At 37.2% G+C, this 26,634-nt stretch overlaps 1 protein-coding gene across 3 annotated transcripts in view; it reads right to left on the bottom strand.

Moving 5' to 3' along the window:
- Positions 1–26,634, bottom strand: part of SMOC2 (SPARC related modular calcium binding 2) — a 144,933-nt gene that overhangs the window by 42,841 nt on the left and 75,458 nt on the right. For all 3 annotated transcript variants that reach the window (XM_074925053.1, XM_074925064.1, XM_074925073.1), the window contains exon 8: positions 1,799–1,985. In XM_074925053.1, coding sequence (XP_074781154.1) covers positions 1,799–1,985 — 187 coding nt within the window. The remainder of the gene's footprint in view (positions 1–1,798; positions 1,986–26,634) is intronic.

Genomic DNA, 26,634 nt, shown 5'->3' with positions numbered 1-26,634 from the left:
AGGGAGGTGATCCTTCCCCTCTTATTCACACTGGTAAGATATCTGGAGTGCTGGGTCCAGCTCTGGGCTGCCCAAACAAGATAGACACGGATATACTGGAGTGAGTCTAGCAAAGGGCCATGAATACGATTAATGGACTGGAGCATTTGGCATAATAGGAAAGGGTGAGAGAACTGAGACTGTTCAGCCTAGGGAAGAGAAGGCTCAGGGAGGATCTTATCGATGTCTATAAATATCAAAGGGGGAAAAATAAAGAAAATGGAGTCAGACTCTTCTTAGTGACGTCCAGTGATAGGAAAAGAGGCAATGAGCACAAAATGAAATAAATTTCATTTAAACACAAGAAACTACTTTTTCTTTTTTTTTTTTTTTTTTTTTTTTAACTGTGGTGGTGATCAAACACCAGAACAGGCTGCCCAGAGAGGCTGTGGACTCTCCATCCTTGGAGATATTCAAAGCCCAACTGGACAGTTCTGAGAAATACACTCTAGCTGACCTTGCTTTGAGGAGAAGGGTTGGACTAGAGAATCTCCAGAGGTCCCTGCCAATCTCAACTATTCTGTGATTCAACAATAAAATGATACTCATTAAAGAAGAACTACCAAAAAATCAGCAGAAGCCCCATTGCCTGATGAGTGAGAGAAGATGATTTGGACTCAAAATAGACAATAGGAACTAAGGCTCCATAAAATGATTTTAACTATAATTCGAAGAAGAATTAGCCGTAAAAACTTTCGAAAGAGTGAACAAACCTAGGGGTGAAGAACAGAGAAAGAGCAGAAAAAGGAACCTCTGGAATCTCTAGAGGACACCTCTAGGTCCTCACACAGTATGTGTATTGATCATACAGTTTCAGGAACAAATTTGGACTATATTGTTTTGACAGCTTATGGATCTCAACTTGCCAGAAAAATCAGATCAACAGTAACTTTAAGTCATGCTTCCTTTAGCTGGTACTCTAACTGGTATGGTCTAGACTATGGTATAAACAGCTATCAGTAGTGAATCATCACTTGAAGAATATGTGAAAACACTCCCTAAGAATATAATACTTCACAGCAAGTGGCCTATAATATTTTTTCACAAACCTTATACAAATGACTTTTTTTTTTTTTAAGCTTGAAAAGATTTATGATTGCATCAAGATACCCATACAGTCCACCAGCTCTAAATAGGTTTCTTCTATAGCATTCATACAAGGGCCAAACCTCAGTAACCAGCCTAAATAACATTCTTTGGAACCTGATAGTTTCTTTGCTTACATCTGCTCTATGTGGCTCACAACACTTTACCATGCTTCTGGCTCAGCTCAGATGACTGAACTCCAAGCTTCTATTAATAACACACTAAAATGATATTTCCTCTCTATGAGTTCCCAAGCAGTTGTTCCATCAAAGCCAGTCATATGAAATAGCTGAGGAGGTTGCTGGAAAAATAATTGAACACTTCTGAGGTTGGATGTGGTTTCTGTCATAGACCATCTTACTTGGTTCTATATTCAGGCTAAGCAGTGTGAGGTTTCTTCTGGGCCTATTCATTATCTTCTCCAAGCCTTGGCTTCCCAGCACAAAACAGAAGTAAAAAAGAGGACTTAGGGGAGCAAACTGCCTCTGAAATTGCAGTGAAAGAGTCTGTGGACATCTAGCGTTAACTTTTGATGTCTCTTAGAAATATTTCACTTCATAGTGGAAGAAACCTATATGACATAATTCCACCACCAATAGAAATCATGCCAGTATGTGCACACTAAGGCATCTTCTCACTACAGCTTCTAAGCACTGAATGTGTATTCCCTTACCTGGTTGATGTACCAGGGATGGGACGTCCTGTATCGACCAGAACACACCAGCAGTAGCCTGTGGAAGGATGGCACTGCACTGGTTTGTAGAGGCCACCCTGAGCACACTCTGGAATGAACACATTGTCTTTCTGGGGCTGTTTAGCTTCCTCCAGGGCTGACTGAAGTTCTTGATCACATGATGATGCTTTTGGAAGGAAAAGAAAAAATACTGAAGAAACTATATGGAAAGGGCCTACTACATTTCAGATGGAAATGTAAAAATCTAACTTCTTAGGATTTCTTATATGAATTATTAATCTAGATAGTCATTTAGATATTTGTTTTCTGCTCTTTCTTTCCAGTTTTGGAACAACCTCTTAATACAGTGAAAATTCTTCCACCTTTTTTTTCAGTGATTCTGGTATTGGTGATGTACCATTTGCTCTGGAGACCAAGATCCACATGAAAATGTAATACATTCTTTATCTCCGCATTAACAATATGTCCCAGATCTCTTCTGAATGTGAGAAAAGCTCACATGTCTCCACATTCCTAGCCTTTATGTGAAACTATGAACCAGGGGTCAAAGAGGAGAAAGCCCAGGGACTGAGGAATGCCAGTCAGTTCACACCAATCAGCAAAAAGACACCTCTTCTCAGGATTTTTGATCACTACTGACCTGGTATATATGGCACTGCAGAGATAATAAATGAGACAAACTATTTACTCAAGCCATTATTTCTCCAGGAACTTTAAAGTCAGTGTCCTATTATGTGAAACTTATATGGTTAATAAAACAGCTTCTGTATAATTTTCAAACTAATCCAGTGAACAAAAATTAAATATCTGAAAAACAAAAATGTTAAGCACTCTACAAACACACAAATTACTGACAGGAAAGTTTCAAGTTACTGGAATCTCAACCAATAAAGATTCTCTTCAATTAAAGAAAAATAATTTCAATGTTACAAAAAAAAAAAATCTGTGGGTAATATTTGCTCTTATTTCAAGTCAGTTAAAGACTAATGTCACACTTATTCTCTGAATCTCTAGCAGGATTTACTTCTTGATTTTTTCACAGTTTAACCCACAGAAATACAAATTGAATCCTCACTGGATTTTCTAGTGCATCTGTAATGAGTTTCGGCTTCAGTCTAATTGCATTTACTCTTATCCACAGATTCTGAAAATTCTTTGCAAATTGTAGGCAAAAACTGACAGAAAGTTACTAGTTATGTCCAGAATGCTACTGCTCCTTGCTAGCTTCTTCTAAACGCAGATGACCAAAACCAGTGAGACTTCTGTTGTGGGGGAAAAACTAGCAGGAAGTTAAACAACTTCATGCTTTAAATGGCACACAATTCCAACTATACAATGGCCTGGTTTCCAAAACAGTGTGTTTTGTTCTAATCCATGTAAAAGGTTTAAAAAATAAGCATATTACTCGATAACTTGATTACAAGGCACAGATGGAGTGTTTTTTCAGTTCTTTGGTTGACTTTTTTTTTCTTCTTTTGTTTCATATATTTGAGCAGGACAGCTAGATAAAATGATTGATTTTGCATTTTTTTGTCTTGGTCAACCCACTGACATGATCAGAGATGGAATAGTTCTCAAAGGACTAGTGTTTAAATCATAAACTGTACTTAGAGAATCAGCGTACTGAGGACAGAAAGGTTCCTTTTAAAAAGGTAAATGGCTAATTATTTGCATGCTAAAACCTTCACAGAAATAGCTGTTTTCACAAATAAGAAATCTGTCACCAACATTCTCTTAGACTAACCAAATCTTTTCCAGTGAATCTGGATTATGATGATTATCAAGTTACAAGGTACGACAACTCTGGAAAACACATCACTTAGCTCAGTTGTTCATTTAATACGTTTTGTATATAATCAAGCAAAAAGAAACAAACAGGGTGAAGCAGCTGCAGTGAAAGGGAGGAAAACATTACTTCTCTTTGAACACCACTAAATTCTTTTCTCTTTCATACTGACAAACCTTGGGACTATTCCATTAGCTACTGCTGTGACCTTGTCTCATTTTACATCCTTGTAACTAGCAACACAATCTGGCAGACATGCAGGTATTATTATCTCTTGCAAACCTAGAGGAGTGATACATTTTCATGCTCTCAGCTTTGTTTAGAAAACACATTGGTGTATAGAGACCACATAGTCAAGTCATCCAGATAGACAAGATGTGACAACACAGCGAGGATGTGATGGAGAATTCCCAGTACAGAAGCAGATACGGACTGTTTCAGTTGTGAGCATAAGATACACCACCTAATTTCTGTGAAGCTCTAGTTTCCACTGATTGAAACACCCAGCAAAGGACTACATTGCTGACTCAAAACCACTGGAGTCATGGGCCAGTGCAGTCACTTGCATTGTGATGATTTAGGAGCAGGTGGTACATATCTAGATAAATGGTATTTACTTTCCTGACGGACTTGCTGAGGGAAGGTTTTCTACAAGCTGCTCCTCAAGCTAGAAATTTGTCTCTTTTCCACTAGGTCAAGTTTGTTCTGGTCCTTTTTCTCCCTTACGTCTGGGTTTAAGTCTCAGAGATACCGAAAAGCAGTATTATGGGGGAGATGCCAAAGGAGGGTTGCAAATGTGGCTTATGGCTTCAGGAGGGACAGTCAGAAGACTGGTGGAACTTAACACTGTAAGTGAGACTGGAAATAGGCAGCCAGTGACAGTCATCAAAGGAAGGTTTAAAGATAAAAAGGTATGTTCTTAATGGAGGAAGTCTATGAAAAACAGACAAAAAAAACCAGGATTCATACCAAATGCCAAGGTAAAAGTCTTGTAACTAGGAGGACTCTGGTTATGAAAAGTCTGCCTTTGAAGAGCAGCATCAGCACAGGCATTCAAACAAAAAAACATACATAAAAGAAACTGGCATTTTCAGGGAGGACTTTCCCCCTTTTTGGAACCTTTAATTTCTTACTCTTCTCCTACAGATTGGAAATTGTAACAAGAGGGATCTATCATTAGCCCTAAATTAGTTGTCAGATAAAATGTAGGATATTTTTGACAAATTGGAAAAAATATAAATCAGTGTGATGGACACTATGTTTGTCAGATCTCTATGTGCCAAATCACTGAGCCTTATTACTAATCTGTTGAACCCAGTTCATTCGTTTTATTCACCAAAAGTGCAAAATAGTTTGTTTTCTTCCCTTACACAACGGCTAATGAGCTTCAGGTCAGCTATCAGGCAATCTGTTTGGTGACTGCCCAAGAGTGTCATATCTGCAGAGTCCAATGCTTTTGTATGCTTTTGACATGACCATTTACGCCACCATTACTACTTCCCTGCTTGTTGTCCCCACTAGAACAGTCTTTCTGCATAAAGGAAAACTGCTCTGAAGTGTTTACTTATAATACTGCCTGCTTTTCCCAGAACCAGAATATTAGACCTCTGTGTAACTTCCTCTCTGAGGGAATCATTCATTCCCTTTCAAACTCTTCTTTCGATTATTTAAAATGGGAGTACTGGAAAGATGCAACTGTAGCCCTGTGATGACTAAGAGCTCCTATCACAGAGCTACCATACCACTGCAAATAATTGCCTTTGCAATGTCAGAAGAGTCATGGTCAACAAACGTTCCTTTGCCAGGAGAACCAGTGATAAATGTCGTTAACTCAGAAAATGCCTGACAGTTTGTCCAAACAATCTGACAGCTATGATCTGGAACCACAGCAGATGGATTCCAGCACTTCATAAAGTGGACAGTATGGAAAAAGATCTATGCCACAATAAAAGTAGGATAAATACCTTAATCATTAAAATGCATCAAACTTTTTATGGAATGTGTTACTACAATAACATTCCTTCTGGGAAGAGAAAAGCACCAACATGCCAGCTTCTTCTTTTCAGGGAATATGCTTACACTGTTGCTATTTCACTTAGTTCCTTCAGTTTTGTCTTGCTGGAAAAAAAAAAAAGGATGTTTCTCCAAGCATCTTAGTTCAATAAAATAGTTAGACATGGCTGAAAAACCCTTTCCACACACTCCACCATGTTAGCCAGCCACACTGTTGCTCAGTTGGGATCCTTAATTTCAGGTTGATAAACCTTCTTGCAGTTTCTGTCCCAAACTGTATTTTATTCCAGGTTCATAAGCATTACTAATTCAACACACAAATTTCAATCATGTAAGAAAACAGACCTTTTTTCCCAGTTTTACACCAAGAGCCTTTGTACCACCCAATGGCCATCCACTTACTCTGATAAGGAAATTTTCAAATGATGAAGTAAAACTTTTGCTCACCGCTAAGAATGAGTTTTAAAATCTGCTTTAAATGTTATGTATGTTGGTCTTCCTATGTCATATTGTTATTTCATTTCTTCCCTTTTTACTTCAAATGTTAGTTACTAACTATACTTTTCCTGTCCTGGTTCAAGATGCCTTTACAATATATTACAAACAACCAACTGAAATATTGCATCTTCTGTCAATGAGAAAAATAGTCCAGCTAATAATAACCTCTCTGGATAAGTTTCATCTTTTGTATAAAATCTTCAGTCAATTCTTGTTGCTAATTATCCCTAAGAAAACATTTCCGATTTCAATGAATCAAGTTAATTTACATGAACAGAAAAATACCTCAATAGTAGTAGTGTGTAACACTGTAAAATCCCTGTTAATGAAAGACTCCACTTATTCACCTCTGATAGGTTATTTAAACTGTTAATCAATGCTTACTAGGGGATGCCCTAGAGGAGAAAAGAGGTGTTCTTTCTGGAAAAATCCTGAACTATGTAACTGTGCATTTGTAGCACATCTAAACCACCAAACACTGTATTATGTAAGTTATGTTAATCATCTTGTTAGTCTTGTAACAGGACACATTTTAGCCCCTTGTTCCAGAAATTCTGGCAGTTGTGTTGTGTCTTATCACAGCTTCTCCCAAAATGCAGAATATCATGATTACAAATAATTTTGACTTTTTTTTCCTCAAATGTAAATCACTGTATTTATGTCTAAATTTCAGTGTGTTCTACAGACAAGTTGCCAAACCTGCAGAAAATTACAAAGGTGTCTGTATGTTACTTTAACATTTCCTGCCACTATACAAATATTTCTTTCCAATTTTTCTTAACCCCACAATGTGTATATAACAAACAGAATCCATTCCAAGAAATTCTGTTTTCAGTTGGTTCCTTCTCCCTCCTCTTCTTATTAACATAATGGGCCATGAAAGGACAATTTAGACAGCCTGGTTTCCAGGGTAAAGGAATCTTTTATTAGGCCTTGAAGCTCAATGTCCTCTACAGAAAGCAGGTAACAAGAAACCTGTGAACAAAAATACTCCGAAAAGTGATATGCATGCTCTGAAGGAGTGTTGTGTAACATTAGAGACAGTTAATATTAGAGTTTTCACATGTTTCTGAGACAATATACAGACAGAATATATTCATGTTGAAAGTTCAGTAGAGTCTTAAATTTTACGTCAAATTCTGCTAATCCAAATGTTATGCAAATCATCTGTCTGCCCTAATTTAGCCTAATTTAGGCACCTTTTTAGAACACTTCAAGCATTGGATTACACAAGTTTTGTGCTAGTTTATTTCAAAACCATAATAATTAGGATGGATAAATTGTCATTCTATTGACACCCATGCAAGCCTCCAACAAATTCACATCTCACAGGCATAAGAATTTATTCCATTTGCTTAGGATGAACCCTCCCTGAACCAGTGAAGTTAACAGGCCCTGAGGAAACTGATTACAATGTGGTTTTATATTTTCAACTAGTTTTCACAGTCTTCAGATTTCATTGAATGGATTTCCACTTGCACTACACACTATGTATTTCCACATATGACCAACATGTTCACTTTAGAAAGGCAGCGGGAAGTGGGATAATTTCTGTTCAAGCTATGCTCTCCTTGCAAAGGAATTTACATTGACTGGATGGCAAAATGATCCATTACGTCAGTAGCCCTGTTATTCCTAACTCCAGCAAACATGCATCTTCAAACTAGTAGGTTCTTTACTGAATCTGACCCTTTTCAACACCCAGAATCCATCATGTCTGTTGTTGCTATAAACACAACTAATACGAATTACAAAATTTCCCTAACTGATTTCATTCTAGTGAAGGAGACGTGTAACTCTATGGCTTCATATTCTTTCAGGGTTTCTAGCTTTTGTTTAGACCTTCTCTAGCATAACAGATTATTTCCCTGAAGAGGTAGATGAGTTGATATAACGTAGTTTAAGATGCCAACTTCATACCTTTTATTTACACAGTTATTTCATCATCCCCCATGGTTAGCATATGGGCATCTCACACCAATTGTTCTTAAGAAGACCTGTTTTTACAAGAATTTGTCTGCCTGCCCTCTCTTGACAGTTTCAAATAAACTCAACTCTAACAGAAATCAAGCGCAGCTCAGTGCTACAAACAAATGTAGTAATTAATTTTCTCATGCAACTAGCTTCTTATAAAGACTATTCATTAACCTAAATCAAGCAAAAAGTATGTATGTGGCCCAGTCTTCCCCCAGTAGAAAACCATGGAAAAAATACCCACTAAATTCAATGGACAATACATCAGGCCTCAGCTGAATACATCCACATGCACGTATGTTTCCAGTTAAGCTTATATTTGCTCATGGACCAAGTACTGATTGTAAGGAATAGGTAACATTAATAAACACTGAACCTTAGTCCCAACATCTAGATGGCAACCAAAACTTAAGACTAAATTACAGTGTTAATACTCATCTGGCGCCACGTGTTTTGATTTACATTAGGTTCAGATACACATCAGCGTGAGGGTTCTCAAGGCCTGGAGAAACCTGGCAACATTCCTACCCATATTTTTTCTTGTTTGTGAAAACTTGTGGGAACCAAATATTTCAGGCCCTTTGTGTGCATTTGCAGAGTGGTCTCATTGTACAGCCGATCACTATTTTGCACTTTTGGAACTTGGGTAGATGACTGTGGCTAAACACAAAGTTCATAGCTTCAACACAGCCCTAAAGATTAATTTATGTACTTTACTCCACTGAGCAAAGCAGGATAAATCACAGACAGATGCTCTCATTTATCTATGTGGTTTTATATGCAAGGACACTGCAATACACAAGGAAGATCATCTGGAAATACACTAAACCCATGGAAATAAAGATCCAGAGCAGAGCCCACCAGCTCCCATTTAGCTTTAGCTGAAAAGAACATGATCACAACCAATTTAATCTACCTGTATACACCAGGATTTTCTCAACTTTAACCCTGGGTTTGAGTAGCCAAGCAGCACTATATCAAATCAAGATTTCTGCAATACACAAATTGTGTTTCTACTTATAGGCGAAAGTTTGGGGGCCCATAAGACAAAGAGATGAAAATAGAATGACTTTCTCTTTAACCAAAATCGAAATCCACATGCCTACTGGAATTTTTAGAGGAGTTTCTGGTTTAGGGAAGGTTCTGCACATACCTCTAGGTATATGAACCTAGGTATATGAACCTAAATACTAGGAGTACTGTGAGAAAGACTGTAACCACAACACTGTATAACAGTTTTTCCACAAAAGCCTGCTATTTTAGCATTTTGTTTGTTTGTCGGCTTGTTTAATTTTTAGCCCAACTTCTTAATTAAAGAAATGAGAAATACTATTTGTGTCCAAATTTCTCCTCTCACAGAATAACTAATATAAATTACTCAATTATTCATTTATAATTCTTTTTCTCCTTCACTGAGTTCTCACACTACCATTGTACAGATTATAAGAGGTCAAACTAGCTAGCTGTTTTTAAACCAAATGTAATTCTATATTTTGCCATTCTTATTTAGACTGAATAAAACAGCAGTGTGAGATCTATTCACTAAATTGATGAAAACTCACAGAGAAGCTAGTCTTTATTTACAAGCGTGACAGAATCTGACTCTAAATGTTTAAGTATTAACATCTACTCCTGATATAGATAAATGACAGAGAAACACGAAGTTAGATACATTAGATACATTAGATTATAAATCTCAGTTATTTCAAAGACACATTCTGCTGTAGAGCCAAAATGTATATCCTAAACATCCTGAGTCAAACATTTATTGTACCAACTACGAAATGTGAGACAGCACTGAACCAAGAATAGCACATTTTTGTTAAATCTTTACCAGCACCGTGTGAAAGTGAGAGCAAGTCTTTGCAAAGCGTATTGCATTAGGCAGACTTGATCCAAGGACTGTTTACACCCTACCCTCTAACAATGGACCTTTGAATGCAACCTGAACACAAATCAAAAGTCCTTTTAAGCCAGCTGGTCAATCATACGGCATCAGGCTTCACAAGGAGAGTGAAAAATCTTCTGGTCTGAGGAGACAGTCCTTCATCCCCTTTTTCTCAGTGAGTTACAAGGCTGGAGAGAGGATGGATTATCATCTCCAGTGCTCTTGCTTGACTTTGTTAACCTGTCTCCCCTAAAATGAGAAAGGATATGCACAGAATACTCTCCTATCCTGCAAGGATGCATCTGAAAGCAGTTATTTGCCAAATGGGATGAAAACTGGCTTTGCTACATAAGAGGAAACATTGGTTTCTATTATTGTTAGGTACAGCTGTCTCACCCTGCCAAAGCAGAGCAGCACCATAGCATTCAAACTGCAAAACCAACCAAACAAAAAAGCCACCACCCAAAATTACAGCAAATGAAAATCACTGACTTTACCCAAACACGGTGGCTAGCTGGCCAGTTTGCTATAGCAATCTAAAGGCTTATTCATTAAACAAAATTGCGCAAAGCTACCATTCTTGCTTTATGAGTATATTGACCAGCAAATGTTAGTCTTCTGCCAGTGGAAAAATCTCTCATTTTTAAAGAAATATTTGAAGTTAAAATAAAGCTGGTTCACTTTTTCCACAGAGCTGTGAAAATTTAAGTCTTTGCCAGGTAAGCTGAGGGTAAGTATTTGTTTGAATAGCTCTACTAAAAATTACAAAACAAAATGTGCAAACTGGAGTGCCTAAATTCATACTTTGGCACTTAAATAAGCCAGCCAGCTTACAGGAATGTTTATCAACCCAGCGCTTCCCCTCAGTGAAACAGGAGATGTTTCTGTTCACCATTTGGGAAACTGAGATACTTACATCAATGCCTGGATATGACTTTGGATACTTGACCTTAGGCACCCACGTAATTTTAATTTCAGAGGTGTACAGTGGCATCTCTGGCTGCAGCTTGTGCCATGTTCCTGCCATTTGTCCACACTGCTAATGCTGTTGGCATCGTGCAGTGTTTTCCAGCCTTATTGCTTAACTCCTGCCTGAGGTGACTGCACTCCACCTACACTTTATTTTCTAAGTATCAACTGATTTCCAACCACCTTACAGACAGAACCCTGACTACTGTTGCAGAAGTCAGCAGGAGCTAGGAGGACTTCTGGCTATTTTACAGGAACGTGGCCCAAGATGCACAGCTAAAAAAATACGTAGAGCATTAAAAAAATAACAGAATATTATTTTGCATTTAGGTAGTTCTCCTTTACATGTCTCCGCGTATCTTACAAAATTATCAACATAATATGTACCTCTGTCTAGTTCACAGCAGACTGAATGGGCATTATTGAAGGGTAAGATTTGGCCCTCTGACACTGAGCAGGAATATAGAGATTAAACAGGTTGCTGAAACAAATTCTCCTTTATTCCTCAGTCTTTCAAGGAGTGTTATTCTGACAGCCATAATGCAAAAATTTATGCTACCATTATTCCCACTGCCTCTTCTGTGGCTAAGTAGAACGATTCCACCTCCAGGGCTCTCAGATATGTACCCTTCAAACCTACTTTATTTAAAAAATCAAAACATTTTAAACCCACTAATGCTGAGAATATAATTGCACCCTTAAAAGCTAATTAATAACAGGTGAATCAAAACCCAGCCACTTTTATATTGACTTGCTCTTTTTCATCTTGTCAAAGAGAAGGCAAGAAGCGGGTGGAAAACTAGCATGCACATTTTTGCTCATATCTCTAATTACAAGAACTGTGTTGTGCAATTAAATGTCTTTTAACAGATCAAGAAGCAAATTCTGTAAAGTGCTATCATCTGTTGAGTCATGATGATCCCAGAATGCATTAACTTTTGTCCTCAGTATGAGATTCAACAAATAACATGAAGGCTGGTCAAAAGGTAAATGCACGGCTTTAACCCTGCACAAATCCAAAGGCTCATCCTAGATTAAATGCTGTACAGGTCCTTCCCCCCCAGCACATTATATTCAAAACACACTATTTATATAGGACGTAGAGAGACAGTACTCATAACCGAAGAAGTACAGGATTGAGAGAGAAGACTTTACTCATTTCAGCCAAGTTTTGTGTGCAATAAAGAGGAAGAGACAAAGAAGAGTAAAGGCCAATAAGAATATTCTAATACTATCTTTTTCAGCTCCAACAACTTTTTAATATAGTTTTATGTAGCTCTTTCTTTTTTTTTGCTTTTTTTTTCTTTTTCTCATATGGCCATGGTTAAACAGCTCAGCTTGTGCTTTGGTTTCAATAGCAAAGCCAAATCTTTGGCTTGGCTTTACGTTCAAACTTTGGAAGAAAACAAGGACAATCTAAATTAAAAATAAAAATTACAATTACACCCCACTTTCATCTCTATTTTCAAAAAGAAATAGTTATCTGAAGTGTAGGTAATGCTAAATATGGTGTGATAGTGAAACATCCCTATGCTTTTAAAGAATGGAAGATCCCTTATCATGTTTAAAATCCCAGGCCACAATTTCTGCCCCTGTAAACTGAAACCATTTTATGAATACAGTAGGGATCACTAACAGAAAAGTCAGTCCCTAGATGATGCACAGTAGCAAAGTCAAAGATTTTTTGAATCAGTAAAATTACAGTTTTAAAGTGTGACTAATGATCCTTACTCCTTTACAATCCATGGTTACTTTAAGTGCTCAGGAGATTACTAGTTTTAAGTGTTTAATGTGCCACAAAAATGACCTGTATCAACGGAATAAGCCTTGCATAAATACTTACCATCAGTCCATTGTGTGTGATGGTAAAGAACAGGTTTCAGAAACTGTTATTTTTCAAAGTGTTTGCTTTGCTTGTTTTCCACACATACTTTCAACCCTTTCAGACCTGCCATATCCTGTCTCCTCACACACACATGCACATTTGCCTCAGGACTCATTTATTCTGAAGATCTCGACAACAAACAGAGAAAATCCAAAGGACTGGTTTTGGCAGAACTATTCAAATAAAACAGATTCTAAATATTTAACATTTCCAGATAACGAGCATCACAGGAAACAGCAATGTTGGCATTCAGTCACCTAAGAAAACATTTTTATTATTGCTTATGTGAAGGCAGTTCTGTTATTCTTTCTACATATTAGACATTGTATGCTCTGTTTTCTTTTTAATTTGGGAAGGTTAAAGGTTGTTTAATGGCTTGAAAATAAGGCAAAAGGAAGCTCAGTGCATGATGCTCCCAGGAGGCTGTGAAGCTGTTGCAACTGGAGCTGTTGCTGATTAAATCTGTCTATTGTTATAAAGCATTCTGGACCAAACCAATCAACCACTGGCATAATTAATGAAGTCCACAAGGGCCTTTAGTGGGACTTGTTTTCATCAATCAGGAGGAATAAACACAGGCTAAAGAAGAGTGGAAAAGCCTGTGTATTTACAAACCTCCTTGCCTTGGGTCACGTTTGTGAATGACTACAATACAGTCCTATAGCAAGTACCACCGCACGCCAGAAACTTTGCCTCATACGTGTAGGCTCATTTAGATTAAGATAATATGGAGGTGAAGACACAGGCTCTCCCTTGCACCGAAGTCATGGACATCTTTTTGCTTGTGTTCTACATATATATTTATCGCAATCATGTAATGGCAGGTAGAGTTTGCAGAGAGAAGAGAAGGGATCTCTGAAGTTGTCAATCAGTTGCGAGGAAAAAGAGTGAAAACACAATGTCATGATTTACATGACTGAAACAAAGAAACCAGCAAACAAAACAAAAGGCAGGAAGTCTAGATGCAAAATTGAAACTGAGAGAAAGGGTTGTGCCTTTTAATTTTGAGAAATGCAACTATTTCAGCTGGTCAGTACACCTTTTTCTTCACTTCCACCTTCTATACTAGGTAAGCCTTAAGCCTGTAAAGCTCCTTATTGTATTCAACAAGCTTCTATTAGACACTATCTCAACCACCTCTGAAACTTTTGCTTCTGCTTGCATTGATCTGTCCAGACTGCAGCAGCCCTCCCAGAAGTAGAGCCAGGCTTAGAGCCCTGGAGTTCCTGGCTAGCTGCCCCAAATGTAAGCAGTGAAACCACACTGTCTCCCTGCACTAGTTGACGTCAGATGCTTTCACATACAATACTTCATAAGCTGCTTAAGTATCCCCCGTGACATCCTGAGGAAGTAAAATTGGCACAGAATATAGGCCAAGACTCTAAGCACTGATCATTCAGACTAACAGTGTTGATGTTACAACACTTGCGCTAAGTTTTATTTCAAAAATACAAATTAACTTCCACAAAAAACTCACAGCCTTGACTACAGAAACATTCTTACTTATGGCACTGGATGAATGCCAAAAATATACTCCACTAGCTTTAGGATCAAACACCTAGTTGCTTCCACAGTTTGGTATCCTTCAGTATCCTGCAGTATGGATACCACAACTGGACAAGGTATCCCTGAAATGGTCTCTGAAATCCTACACAGATAGGTAATGACACCTTTCCATGCTTACTCAATCTAGGAATCAAATTCTCTCTCCTATCCATTGCACTGTTCAACTAGTAGCTCCTAAAAAATCTCATCTTGGTTTTGGAGTCACTGCATTTTCAGAATACAGCCTGCAAATTCATAGCATGATCTACAGCTTTTATTCCTTGGTTATTCTCCTCATAAGGGTTATGGCCTTTGACTGTAACAGTCAAAAAGAGAAGGTGGAAGAACAGAGAGGTGAGAAGTAAGTGTTACAAGAAAAGCCTAAAACAGTAGCATTTGAGATTGGAGAATGGTACCTAGGCAAAAATCAATAAATACACAGTGAAGATCTGCTATTGACAGAAAAGAAAGCAGACAGCAAAGAAAGGACTGAAAACAGAACAGGGAGTTCTGTGTGTGCAACCAACAGTGAGGATGATCAGTAACAAAGACTATGTTAAAACTGCATAAGGCTCCAATAAACACAGGTATGAAAAAAAGGTGAATTAAGCTTAAAGATACTGACCCACAAACTTAATTATCCAGGGGACAAAAAGATCCAAAGCAAGGCATTTTTCTTCTACCTTGCTATGAACAGGGGATGCTCCATATAAAAGTCACACAGGCTCATTTTGATAAGTGAAACTATCTGCACCATGACATCCTTGAGGTTAGCACTATGGTTAGTTATGTGACATTATATTCCCAGACATGCATAAAGGTATTGATGAATATTCAATGCTTTTGAATATTAATATACTTCAATGTGCAAAATACAACACCTCATCTGGAGAGAATGGAGTTGTACAGGAAGGTAATAAAGGGAAAATACTTTGTTCACTCTTTCAGCTGGCAATACAAGTGGAGTAGCTGAGTCCTTGTACTGACAGCACATCCATTAAAGTCAAAAGGAATCGCAGCTATGCAATAGCAGCAGGATCAGGGTGGTCTGTCCTATTAACACTGATCCAGCAGACTGGTATACCACATACAATCTACTTTAAAAAATGAGCGTGCACTGTGTTTCCAAGAGAGACAACATCATCATCATCAGTCCTGTACTACTGATGTCCCCATTTAGAGGAAAATTGAAAGAAAACAAAAACAAAAAACCTCTCCAGACCTGATTCTTTTCTTTTCCCATAAGGCCTCCAGTGGCATTACCCTTCTAACTGCAGTGGAGTCACTCCTATTTACACTGTTATGAGTAAAATGAGGCTTCACGCCTGCTGAAACTAAAACGTCTCCTCCTACAGTCATTTGCTATTATTATATTGGACTGTTTAGTTAAAGGGATGAACTACAGGATGTGTGACTACATTACAAGTCAGTGTTACGTACTAGGGACATTGGTAGGGAAAGGGGAAGTGACCTTTCAAACCACTGACATTTATATTGATATTTTTGGCTTTGCTGTTTCTCTGTTGTATCAACTCAAAGGAACTAAAAACCATGTCCCAAAAATGACCTTAAATTGCTTTTTAAACCTGATTAGAAACTGCAAGAACACTGTATTTCAGCTTTGCAGGCACAAGAGGCATTCATTTGATTTAATATTCCTCTGCTTTCAGACCAAACATCAACCAGTCTATTGCCGTGATCTAACTGGGTGCACTGGAAAACAATTCAAGGGCATTACAGGTCACCTACATTTGAGGAATTTATGTATTATAATGTATTCTAGTCCAACAAAAACTGCATCTAAGCAGCCAGTCAAATAAAGGACAATAAAAGTCCTTTCACTTTGATAAGTTGTCTTTACTCACGGAAGAACAATGAAAGTGATAAATTTAAATAACATTAGGATCTCACTGAAGACTATGGAACAAGGTAACCCACTGTTTAAGTGGTGATAATATAAATTTTTTCATAGCTTGTTATTATAATAGGGTTGGTTGAAAAATTCCATTGTGACTGTGTTTGCTAGAAAACCAAGTCTTTAAATGAAAAGATGCTTTTCATTCAAAGTGTTTGTTTTTAATAAAAAATGTGATTTTTAATGAGAACAAAACAAAACCAAAAACCCACAACAAGTTGTTTCTTTGTGTTGAACTTCCCAGAGGACCACAAAATCCAAGGTGCCTACAAGTTTTCTGAGGTATCTCAGAGTTTTTAAAATGCAGAGACCATTATATCCTGCATGTATAGTCAGACTAAAGATCCCAGCCCCTGAAAAAGAAGGGATTAATGAAGTTTTTAAATTACAGCTCCAACAAGGCATTACAATGACCAATGAAGATTTTGAGTTTTGAGCCAAAACTATTCAGCTTTTTGAAGGTTTGTTTTGTTATTTGACTTTTCATCTTGAAAATACAATTTTTTAGCTGAAAATGCCTATCTTTTCAGAAAGAGTTCCCTAAGAAGTTATTTTTTTCCATAGAAGGCTGCATTTTCAACCAGTTTGGTATATTAAGCTTTGTCCTCTCTTTTCTCTTGTGTTTTGTAATGCACCAAGAGAATTTAAGATCTGAAATTTAATTTACAGCCTTAATCTTATTTAAACATAGTTTTATTTATGGTTGAATGCAGATAGTTGGCCTGCCGTTCTTAAATGAAAACAGGTATTAAAAATAGCTTAATGAAAAACAGTGGCCTGTCTCTTCAACCACTGCTTCTTCTCCAGTAACACAGAATTCTAAAGCATTATGGCAACAATACTTAATGTTTTTTCTAGACAGTGCAGAGTGAAGGGAAAACGCAGTGTCTAGCATTTATCTGGAACAGTCTGCTATGGGAGAGGATAGAGCATGATGGACAGGGTGGAGTGAAGCAGAAAGCAAGCCAGTAATAATACAACACTTGGGGTATATACAGCATCTTGCAGATGACAAGATTTCAAAGTGGTTTTATGTACGTGAGCAATGAAATTTGACTAGAACAAGTTTCCTTGTGCCAATTATGACCCTTGGTGTGGCTTTTCATGGGAAAGAGACTGAGCTGGTCCCAAACAGAAAAGACAGTGTATTGCATTAAGGGCAGGTTAGGGAAAAGGATCCATGGATGACAGCATTAACCTGGGATCTTAACAGTCCATAGAAGCAGAGGCTGCAGTAAAGGCTTGGACTGATGCTATAGCTGCATTGCAGACATCTGGCCAATGGACAGGTTTTGGGGTGAATTCCAGTCCTTCCACAGAGATCCTTGTAGGAGTTGAATTTCTCTTGCTTTTGTACTAAATGGAAAATCTAACATTAATGATGAAGCCTCAAAAAGTTCCTGCATCACATGGCTTTTTTTTCAAGAATTAAGGAAAAACCCAAGAATTTATTGGAAAATAATTAAGCGATGCGTGAACTGTAGCACAGAGCTGTCAATCTTTTCAGGAAGCTTGTTCAGAGATACATGGTTTGGCAAATAATAAAGTTGGAAGTCATACGTGGTATATCATCCCATTAAAAATCTCTCCAAATTTAAACCACCATGACAGCCCATAACCTGATCTACCAGGCAACATCTAGAAATAAATTCAGATTGTCAGAAATGTACATGTCAGGAAATTGAAGTAAAGCTTTGACTCCAGCCATAAGGGCTGATTACATGGCTACCAGTCCTTCCATGGCCATATTTCCATTAACAGCAATCAGAGTTTTTTGTGCAGAATGTGGCCAGATCAATCAGTAGAATTCCACAGTTCACATGAGATATTAACAGTGGAATATTTTGCCATAAGAGGTCTTGGCTTTTTTTAAAACACTGCTTACACAAGTATTGGAAAGGTGAACAGTTGGTCATTTGACTTATCCTCATGGAAGAAATAGAAAATTGCTTTCCTCAGAACAGTCTGGTCTGTCTTATAAAACCAGAATAATCTTGCCAGAACAGCTCACTGGATGACTTTGATTAAAATTAAGAGTGAAACTTAAAATTTTGGTTTTCTTGAAGTTAGCATTTTTCAGAGTTTTTATCAGCTCACAGATGAAGACATAAGGAGTTCTTAACCTTGCAAAATGTAGGAAAGAGTTTTGTGGATATCCCTGGAATGATGGAATAATTTTCTTACTTCTATATCTATACTCTAAAGACAGTTTCTTCTTATTCAAGAGCATAACTACCAATTTAGTGATGTTTTGAAAATATGAGTCTCAGCGCTCTCTGACATTGCAAGTATGTCTTTCATTTTGTGATATATTTTTTGACCTCAAGAGTAGTATTGGATTCTTAATATTTCAGAAAAAAATAGGACAAATGTTTAGATGCCAGTTCGCAAATTTAGATGCCTAGTTCTATATGCTCACACTTGAGCTGGCCCTCTTAACCAAGAAGGTGCATCAGAATCAAGGAAAATTTTGCCTTTACTGAATTGATAAAGATCTGCAAAGATTATTGGATATGTTCTTGCTTTTAGGCTTGTTTGCTTATGAGGGCACAGGGAAGGGAAGGCATCTCTTCATGGAGCATAGACATTTCCTCTTATCAGGTCATTGGGATGATGATGGAAGTCCTGGCAACTCTTCCTACTGTCAACCCTGCTGGACTTCTAACTGCCTGCAAAATTTGGAAAACCTATCTTCTATATATCACCCAGCGATCATAGTATAGCCATAGTCAGATCCAGACTGTCTTGTCTGAAAGATTTATCTATTTCCCAGAGGATTATGTCTTTAGATATGATCCAGTTCAAAATGTTTCTGTGCAGTAACATAATTTATGTGATTTTTTTTTTTGCATCTGCGATTAAAATATAGACTGTTAGCCTGACAGCCTTCATAGGATTTATGAAGTTTATTGGTGCTTTTATGATAATGTAATCTGATGTCTGGTAAACTGTGGAAAGCTGCGGGTAGGTGGGGGAGTGCATATCTAAAAACTGAACTTCAAGCAGGACTTTTGTGTCATTTACTTGCTGCAGAAAGTAATGTGATATAATTAAAAATGGTCAGGAGAGATTAGTATCTTTTGGCATCAAATTTTAACACATGCAGTAAAACGGAAATTATCAACCTTGCATAAAACAGATCTTTCTCTTTTTTTCTTCTTTTTTTTTTTTTTTTTTTCTCTCACAGTGGGAATCCAATAAAACCCTGGAACATCCTGAGCATAAAGATCAACTGGACGTAAAACAGAACTCTTATTTTTTTAATGTTTTAGGATGGGAGTATCTTCCCCTGTAGTGGGAGGAAAAAAATTGAAATGTCAGTGCTTGATCTTTATAAAGGTTTTGTTCTAATACGTAAAATGAAATGAAAATAAATTAAAATCCTTGTGAAAAGGATTACTAAAGATAGGACAGTACTATAATAAGCATGATCCAGCAGCCTGCAAATTAAGAATATATCATAATATACAAGCACTGTGGGGAGGTCTGGAAAGTTTTAGATTCTTGGAAGAGGCTGAAAGAACTGAAAGAAAACCGTAATTTTCTTTTACCAACTTTAGACAGGCAAGGCAAGGCAAGGCAAGAGCACCGAAGAGTATGAAGAGTAATTTTCTTAACAGGTGAAGAGGGTGAAGAGTACTGTTCTCTCTTTGTGTAACAGCTAAATCAAGACTAGTCTAAAATTTAAAATTGCTACTGAAAAGTAAGACAGTTCTCCATTAGGAACTGAGTCAACCATTTATAAATTGGCCCTGATGGTGTGAACAATCAGTAGTTTCAAAGCCACCAGTTTTTCAGCTGACAAGAAGTATCTTGAAACCAGTATTCTAAAAGAATATTACTCTGAAACTATTCTGATTCTTGACAGAAAAATAACAAAAAATGGAAGAAAAGAGAACTACATCCTACTTTTCAAAATATTTAAAAATAAAACAGTAGGGGTATATAACAAGACATGACAGTGCCTCACACGTCTCCCTCCCAAATAGTTTTTTAACAATGCTGGGTTTATAGTAAAATATAAATCACAAATGATAGTTCACTCCAAATAACTAAGTTTATTCAGGAACTCTAGAGGGAACATTTAGAGAGTTATCAATGAAAACCAATCCAAAAGACTGTTGGCCTGGAAGTATCCAGTCCTCCTCTGTATCAGTTTTTTTACTCAATTTCATCACACAATGTTTTTATCTTCAATGAACAACTTGCTGAGATAACAGGCAAAACAACAAATACTCTACCAGCTGTAGTCTTCCAGCACATACAAATTTTACAAGACTCAAAACCCAGATCTGTGGTCATCACAAAACTTTCAAACTTCAGTTGCAGATGTCATGAAAAAATGCTAGTGCCTTTTCTTGTGTAGGGAACTGACCTATAGATGCGGCCAAGCTATAAAGTTCATAGTAGTAAAATCTGGATTTGAACTTGTCCAGAATTTGGCAGAGAGTGCCCATCTGTAATGTACTGAGCTCCCACTGACAGAATCATTATGTGGACTTGATAGCCAATTTATATGTTTGAAGACATTTAAAATCGATAGTTTTGCCTTCTACTTTCCTTTCATGGCTTGAATTGAAGTTTTTAGGGCTCAATTCAATGTCATTTCAGGTACTCTGGACTATCAAACCTACATGCCAGAACATCACATATTTCCAGTAGACTGTCATAACTCCGAGACCATGCAGATATCAGATATCTTAGGCCATATGAAGGCACTAGATGTCTATATTTTAGCAACTTATTCCCATGCTCTTGGTTTGTCCAGCTACAGTTAATGGTTGTATTTACAACACAGGTTTGGGAATGAACATCCCATCATTGAGTGTGGCTGACACCTCACCAGTTGTTGGAAGGAAACACTGCCTTTAGGATTGAAATGAGGTAATAATGGGGGAAAAAAACCAGTTTTTCCTATGTAATTCAGTGGTTTGCAATTAATTAACTACTCCTAGTCAGGCTATTTTCCTATGTAAATCAATTTCTGAGTTTCCAATATAGACGTAATGCATTCAGAGTGAGTAGGATTCTTTGGACATACATGTATATTCTGCTGTAAATTATGCACCTGCCCCACCTTTAATGCTGAATACAAGCAAATTTGAGAATGGAATACTGGCCAGGCCAGTTTTGCAGGCCAACACACAACTTACTAGGAATCCCTACTGAAAAACAGAGGCAACAAGCTTTTAAAACACTTTCTTCCTCCTCTTCCCTGTGCTCTTTTCTCAGTTTGTTATGATATCCATTTTGATTTCCTTCTGTTATAACTGATTTCAGATCTCAAATATTCACATTGCAAAATAAGCCTGATTCAAAATAGTTCTAGAAAAATTGTAATTAATTTGTAATAGGTATGTAACTGTGAACATGCAACTGGATCTTATTTTTCTCCTGCTAGCTCACACATCTTCAACTGCACATAATTTATCTTCAGTCAATATTAAAAGCAACATCTGGAAAATGCAGCAATTAATGAGAACAAACACAAAGTCCCTGAACTGTTACTCATTTTTCTTTCTGTGAGTTATTAATTTTCCTATGCTTAGAAAGGAATGGCTATTAGAATTGGTGTGACTGGGCAGACACACAAACTCTTACATTTATTTCTTTTGAAATAAAATGTAATTTTTGTTTTTTCATGTTGGTGTTTTTAACTTCAGGGCTAAATTTTGCCAGGATAGGCATAGCAGGAGGACATTAGCCAGGCTCAGTTTTGAATGAATGTGACCATTGGAATATGGAATAAGGTTTGTCTTGGTCCTTTGTAAGAAGGTTACTTGCAGGGAATGATCAGTACACAGGGATCCCACTGGAACAATTGCCCCTGAGAAACAAAACAAAGCAAGCTAACAAAACAGAAACCTCACTGACAACCAACATAGTTTCCATGTGAGAAAAACTCATACGTACAAATGCTGTAAAGCAGTCAGATGACGAGGCAATAAAGACTGCACTCAAATCTTAGAATGTCACCCTGTCACATTAGTCAGTCTCACTGGCAGACTCTGCCAACAGATTCAGACTATACAGACAGAGAAGTGCAAGCAGCTTTTTGGTATAGATATAGACACATAATTGCTAGTTACATTAACACTTTATATTCCCTATTTTAATCTTTTAAGAATGTATTCACAGTAGACATTATACTAACTAGTTTCATGTGCATTTGCAGACAGCCTATACTACATTACTGTAGGTGCACTTCACTATTCTCCCAGATGGTATTTTGAGAATGAAATTCCTGCTGGATCAAGCTCTCTGGGGTTAATCGATAAAATCTTGTAACAGAATATTAAAGCCCTGAAACTGATGGTCTGTAGCAAAATAGCAGTGATAAAACATTACTCTGTTGTCAGAAAATTAAATTAAAAGCTATATGTTCCTTCCATGTGTGCACAGCCAAAGCCAAAAATGAAACTGAAGATAATTCTACATTAACAGAATATCCAGGTACAGTAGCTGAAATCTGGGCACTCTTGAAGTCACTATAGTCATAGTTTGAGGAGACAAAGAATTCTTATTTAGGATTCTTTGCTCTGGGTGCAAACTGTTATAAACACATGGTCTACTACTTTATGCATGGATGTGTTAAGAATTTTCACAGCGTGACCCTGCCTCAGCAGGCTTTATGCCAGAACAGGTTTTCCTCTGGGCTGACCTTATTTTATGCTGGATCATGTATGGCTTGTCCTCTAGCACCTGCTTAAAGCATCTAAGCATAAAGCTGGCAGCAAACAGAGAGCTGGCACAAGCACTACATCATGTGTCTGTGCCTGATCCAGATGAAATGTGAACTACTGGGTGAACAAGTAGCATGCAGTCAGAGTATGAATGGTTGTTCAAATGCTGTCTGGGAGTTCTGCCATTGACTGCCAGGGGCCCTAAATTTCTACCTACTCATTTCATGTGTTTAAAACTTTACACATGAATCATAGTCACATTCAGTAAGTACAAAGAAATGCAACAATGTCTTCCTCTCTCTTATTTTGCTGATCATAGCAGATTATCACAAAAAAATAATTTTTCAATATCACTTTACAATGCTCATTAAATAAACTACACAACTGATCAATGGACATATAAGTTATTAGTGCTAATAATGTCACACCATTCCCATTCAATCTTTAAGGACACAGAATACGAAACTATTAATAATAAGAGAATAGTAAATATGTGAAACTACACTGTCTTAGCCAATTATATGTTATTTAATCCCATCTCTTTTAATTTGTATTATCACCAGAATCTCTAAAGACCTTAAGAACATATCTAAGTATATTCCAAACTATGGATGACTTTTTGCATCCTGCATTAGTAAAATAAATGAAATTTTACACTGAGTATTATTTATTCTCATTTGTGTGGTGTACAGATTGTATTTTGAAATTACTCAGTACTTCAGGAATTTTTTTTTTTAACATGAACAATATTATCAGTTAAACTCACCATATTTATTTTTCATGGAAGTGCTCCCACAGCAGACTGTTAGAAAAATTTGGCTCTTAAATTCAAGATAACAAAACAAATCCTAAACTTCACTGGCCATTGTGAAAAGGATTAAACTACCCTTCCTTTGTCTATACTCAAGCTCAAAAAAGGGCATATATCCTCTGAAAAATGTCAAACTTTTTTCCCAATAATCCCACAGGGATATAAACTGCTGGTAGAACAGATGTAGCAAGGAGAACCTAAGACATCTACAGTCCAACATGAGCTCTCCTCAAGGAACTGCATTTCCCATTAGGTGATGGAAAGCATCTGCACTGTCATGTAGCGTTCTTCACCCACATCAAGACTGAACCTAGTCCCAAGGCTACAGTAACTGGCAACTGCTGAAGACATGGTCCAAAGTATCCAGCTCCTTCAAGGCAAAAAACCTTCTCTCCTCTGGTCTTTTCAGAATACAAAAGCTCTAAAAGAATACTACCTGCATTTTCAACTCATACTGGGGTGAGATAAAGTTCATCTAAAGCACAGATACCTTCATAGAGATCAAAACTAGTCACCCCACTCAGTGAGGTCCAGTTAATTAGTTAGCTGGCCAGGTGCAGATGTCAGCTTTGCAATGAGGTGGGCTACCCTCTAGGCTCCACTGACTGCGCTGGTGCATCTCCACAAACTACAGCAGGAGTTTAGGCAATGAGTTCACATACAGACAGCAGCATCTACGCTGCTACAATTTGGTGTCTTCATCAGAACCCATATAGTCCCATGTTCAGTGTTTTCAATGCATTTCTGGTTATTTTTGAAAGCTGTTGCTATAATTCTTACTTTTGTTAATTTGATGTGGCAAACTCACAATATTTTCTGTGAAATGAAGGAAGAAATGAGGAGTGTGGAGGCATAAAGAAATGCAGAAGAAACAAAAAATCTCAAAATACATGCAAAGGCACCAAGGCATATGTATAAAATGTAATCTCAGCAAACACTATGGTATTTTAGCAGCCAGATACATACATTTTTTCTAACTCTGGAAGGAAAAAGTCTTTTAAAAAATTCTGGAAATCGCCTTCAACATACAAAAAGAGCTAAAATGGAGATGTTTCTACACAAATCCACCACTAAAGAGAGCTACTATTACATGACCCGATGTTGATGAGGTTTTTGCCAGCAGCAACATTTTGTCATCAAAAGATAATACTGTAAATACCACTCTCCAAATGCCTTTAGTGAGCAGCAAAGGCCTATTTCTCTGAACCAACAAAAAAGAATATGCACTAGAAGTCATTACAGAGCATGGATATGTAATGCAGTAATTTCATGCCCTGCATCTGTAAGTCTCCCAAATGCCATTACTCTTTGCTAAATTAATTTAGGTTGACTTAATCAGATGAAAGCACCGGATAACTAACATAAAGTAGAATTTCCTGAGACATTATTTTCTATCTTCCAAAACCTAAAAGCTTATGCTAATTTTACTGGCTAATTGTAACTGGCAGGTCACTTGCAGAGTACCAAAAGCAAACCATTTCAGAATGAGTACTATAAATTTAACGTATTCATTTGTGATCCTTAACTCACAAAAATATTCTCCTAAGGAGGTTGATTTCTCAGGTCAAGGCAATTCTTTTGTTGAGTATGACTTGTGGCCAAGACATATTAGGACATATATTCAGGTAAAACCTAGAAAAAATAAAAGCAATACAGACTAAAATAGTCCTGGTTTAAGTAGGATACTTGGAGTTTCCCTGAATTTTTAGCATTATTATTTTCTTTAGTTATTTTCTACAGGCAGGGCTAGGTCACAGTGTTATTTGCATCTGAAGAATTTCTTTGAAAGCACTTGGGTTAGTATAGAACAACAACGGAAAATTTAGCCCATTATGAAAAAACTGGAGTTCATCTTTTGTTTTATAAACACAGTCTATATGCAGACATAAATTCTCATAATTTTACTCAGACAAATACATTTCAATAAGCTTTCTGCTGTTTATATGACCAAGTTTGAATCAGTTTGCTACGCAAACTGAGTGAGGAAGACATCTGTATTTATCCCTTATATTGAAGCCTGAGTCTCCAAAGGTGGTTGGTTTACAATCCAGTGGATTCAGTCATGAGGTTCTTCCTATTCCATACACATAACAGCCCAGAGTTCATTCTCTGTGGATGTTATCAAAAGCCTTAGCACCACTTCGAGAGGTAATAAGGGGAAAATCTAACTTATTTTTTTCAAGACCATGTATCAGTGAGGCTTGGACATCAAAACCATTTATAAATATATGGTCACTGGCACACATTATACTTTGCAGTCTAGAAGAGAGATACTGCCTAGTACAACTGGTAAAGACAGTTTTTAGCACCTTGATTATGCCATATTACATATGCAAGAGAAGTTACATCAGAGAGAGCAGTGGTCCCTTCTGGTTCACCAGGTATGCCTACAAATTAAAGCAAGGCTACTTCTGCTAGTCCAGGTATGGTATCACAGACTGCAGCATCTGCTAGTCCTCCAGAGAATCCCCTGTACATAGTACAGTTGTGAGGAAGTCCTGTTGTCAGCAAATCCAACACAATCATGCTTTTGATGCTAGTGCACCATGGGCTATCGATCATAAAACTGGTAGATTACATTTCTGATTTTTTTTTGCTTTGTAAATATGTCTCTAGAGGGACTGGAGGTTACAAGTTCCCAGTAACAAACCCACCTTTTCTTTGTTCTTTTTCTAATTTTTCTGTGTGTGTGTGTAGAAGCAATGGCTTCCAGAAGCTGCACTGCAAACTCAAGAATTCTTGCTTTAGATCTAGTCTCTAGCACTGTAAAAATTAAATAAACAGTCCTAAAAGTGATATATTTTATATATGTATTTTACATGACAGAAATCTCAAAGGAATTCTGTTC

The sequence above is a fragment of the Athene noctua genome, chromosome 1 (assembly GCF_965140245.1).
Source record: "Athene noctua chromosome 1, bAthNoc1.hap1.1, whole genome shotgun sequence".
Lineage (NCBI taxonomy): Eukaryota > Metazoa > Chordata > Aves > Strigiformes > Strigidae > Athene > Athene noctua.
This window is presented reverse-complemented; position numbering and strand designations above follow the sequence as displayed.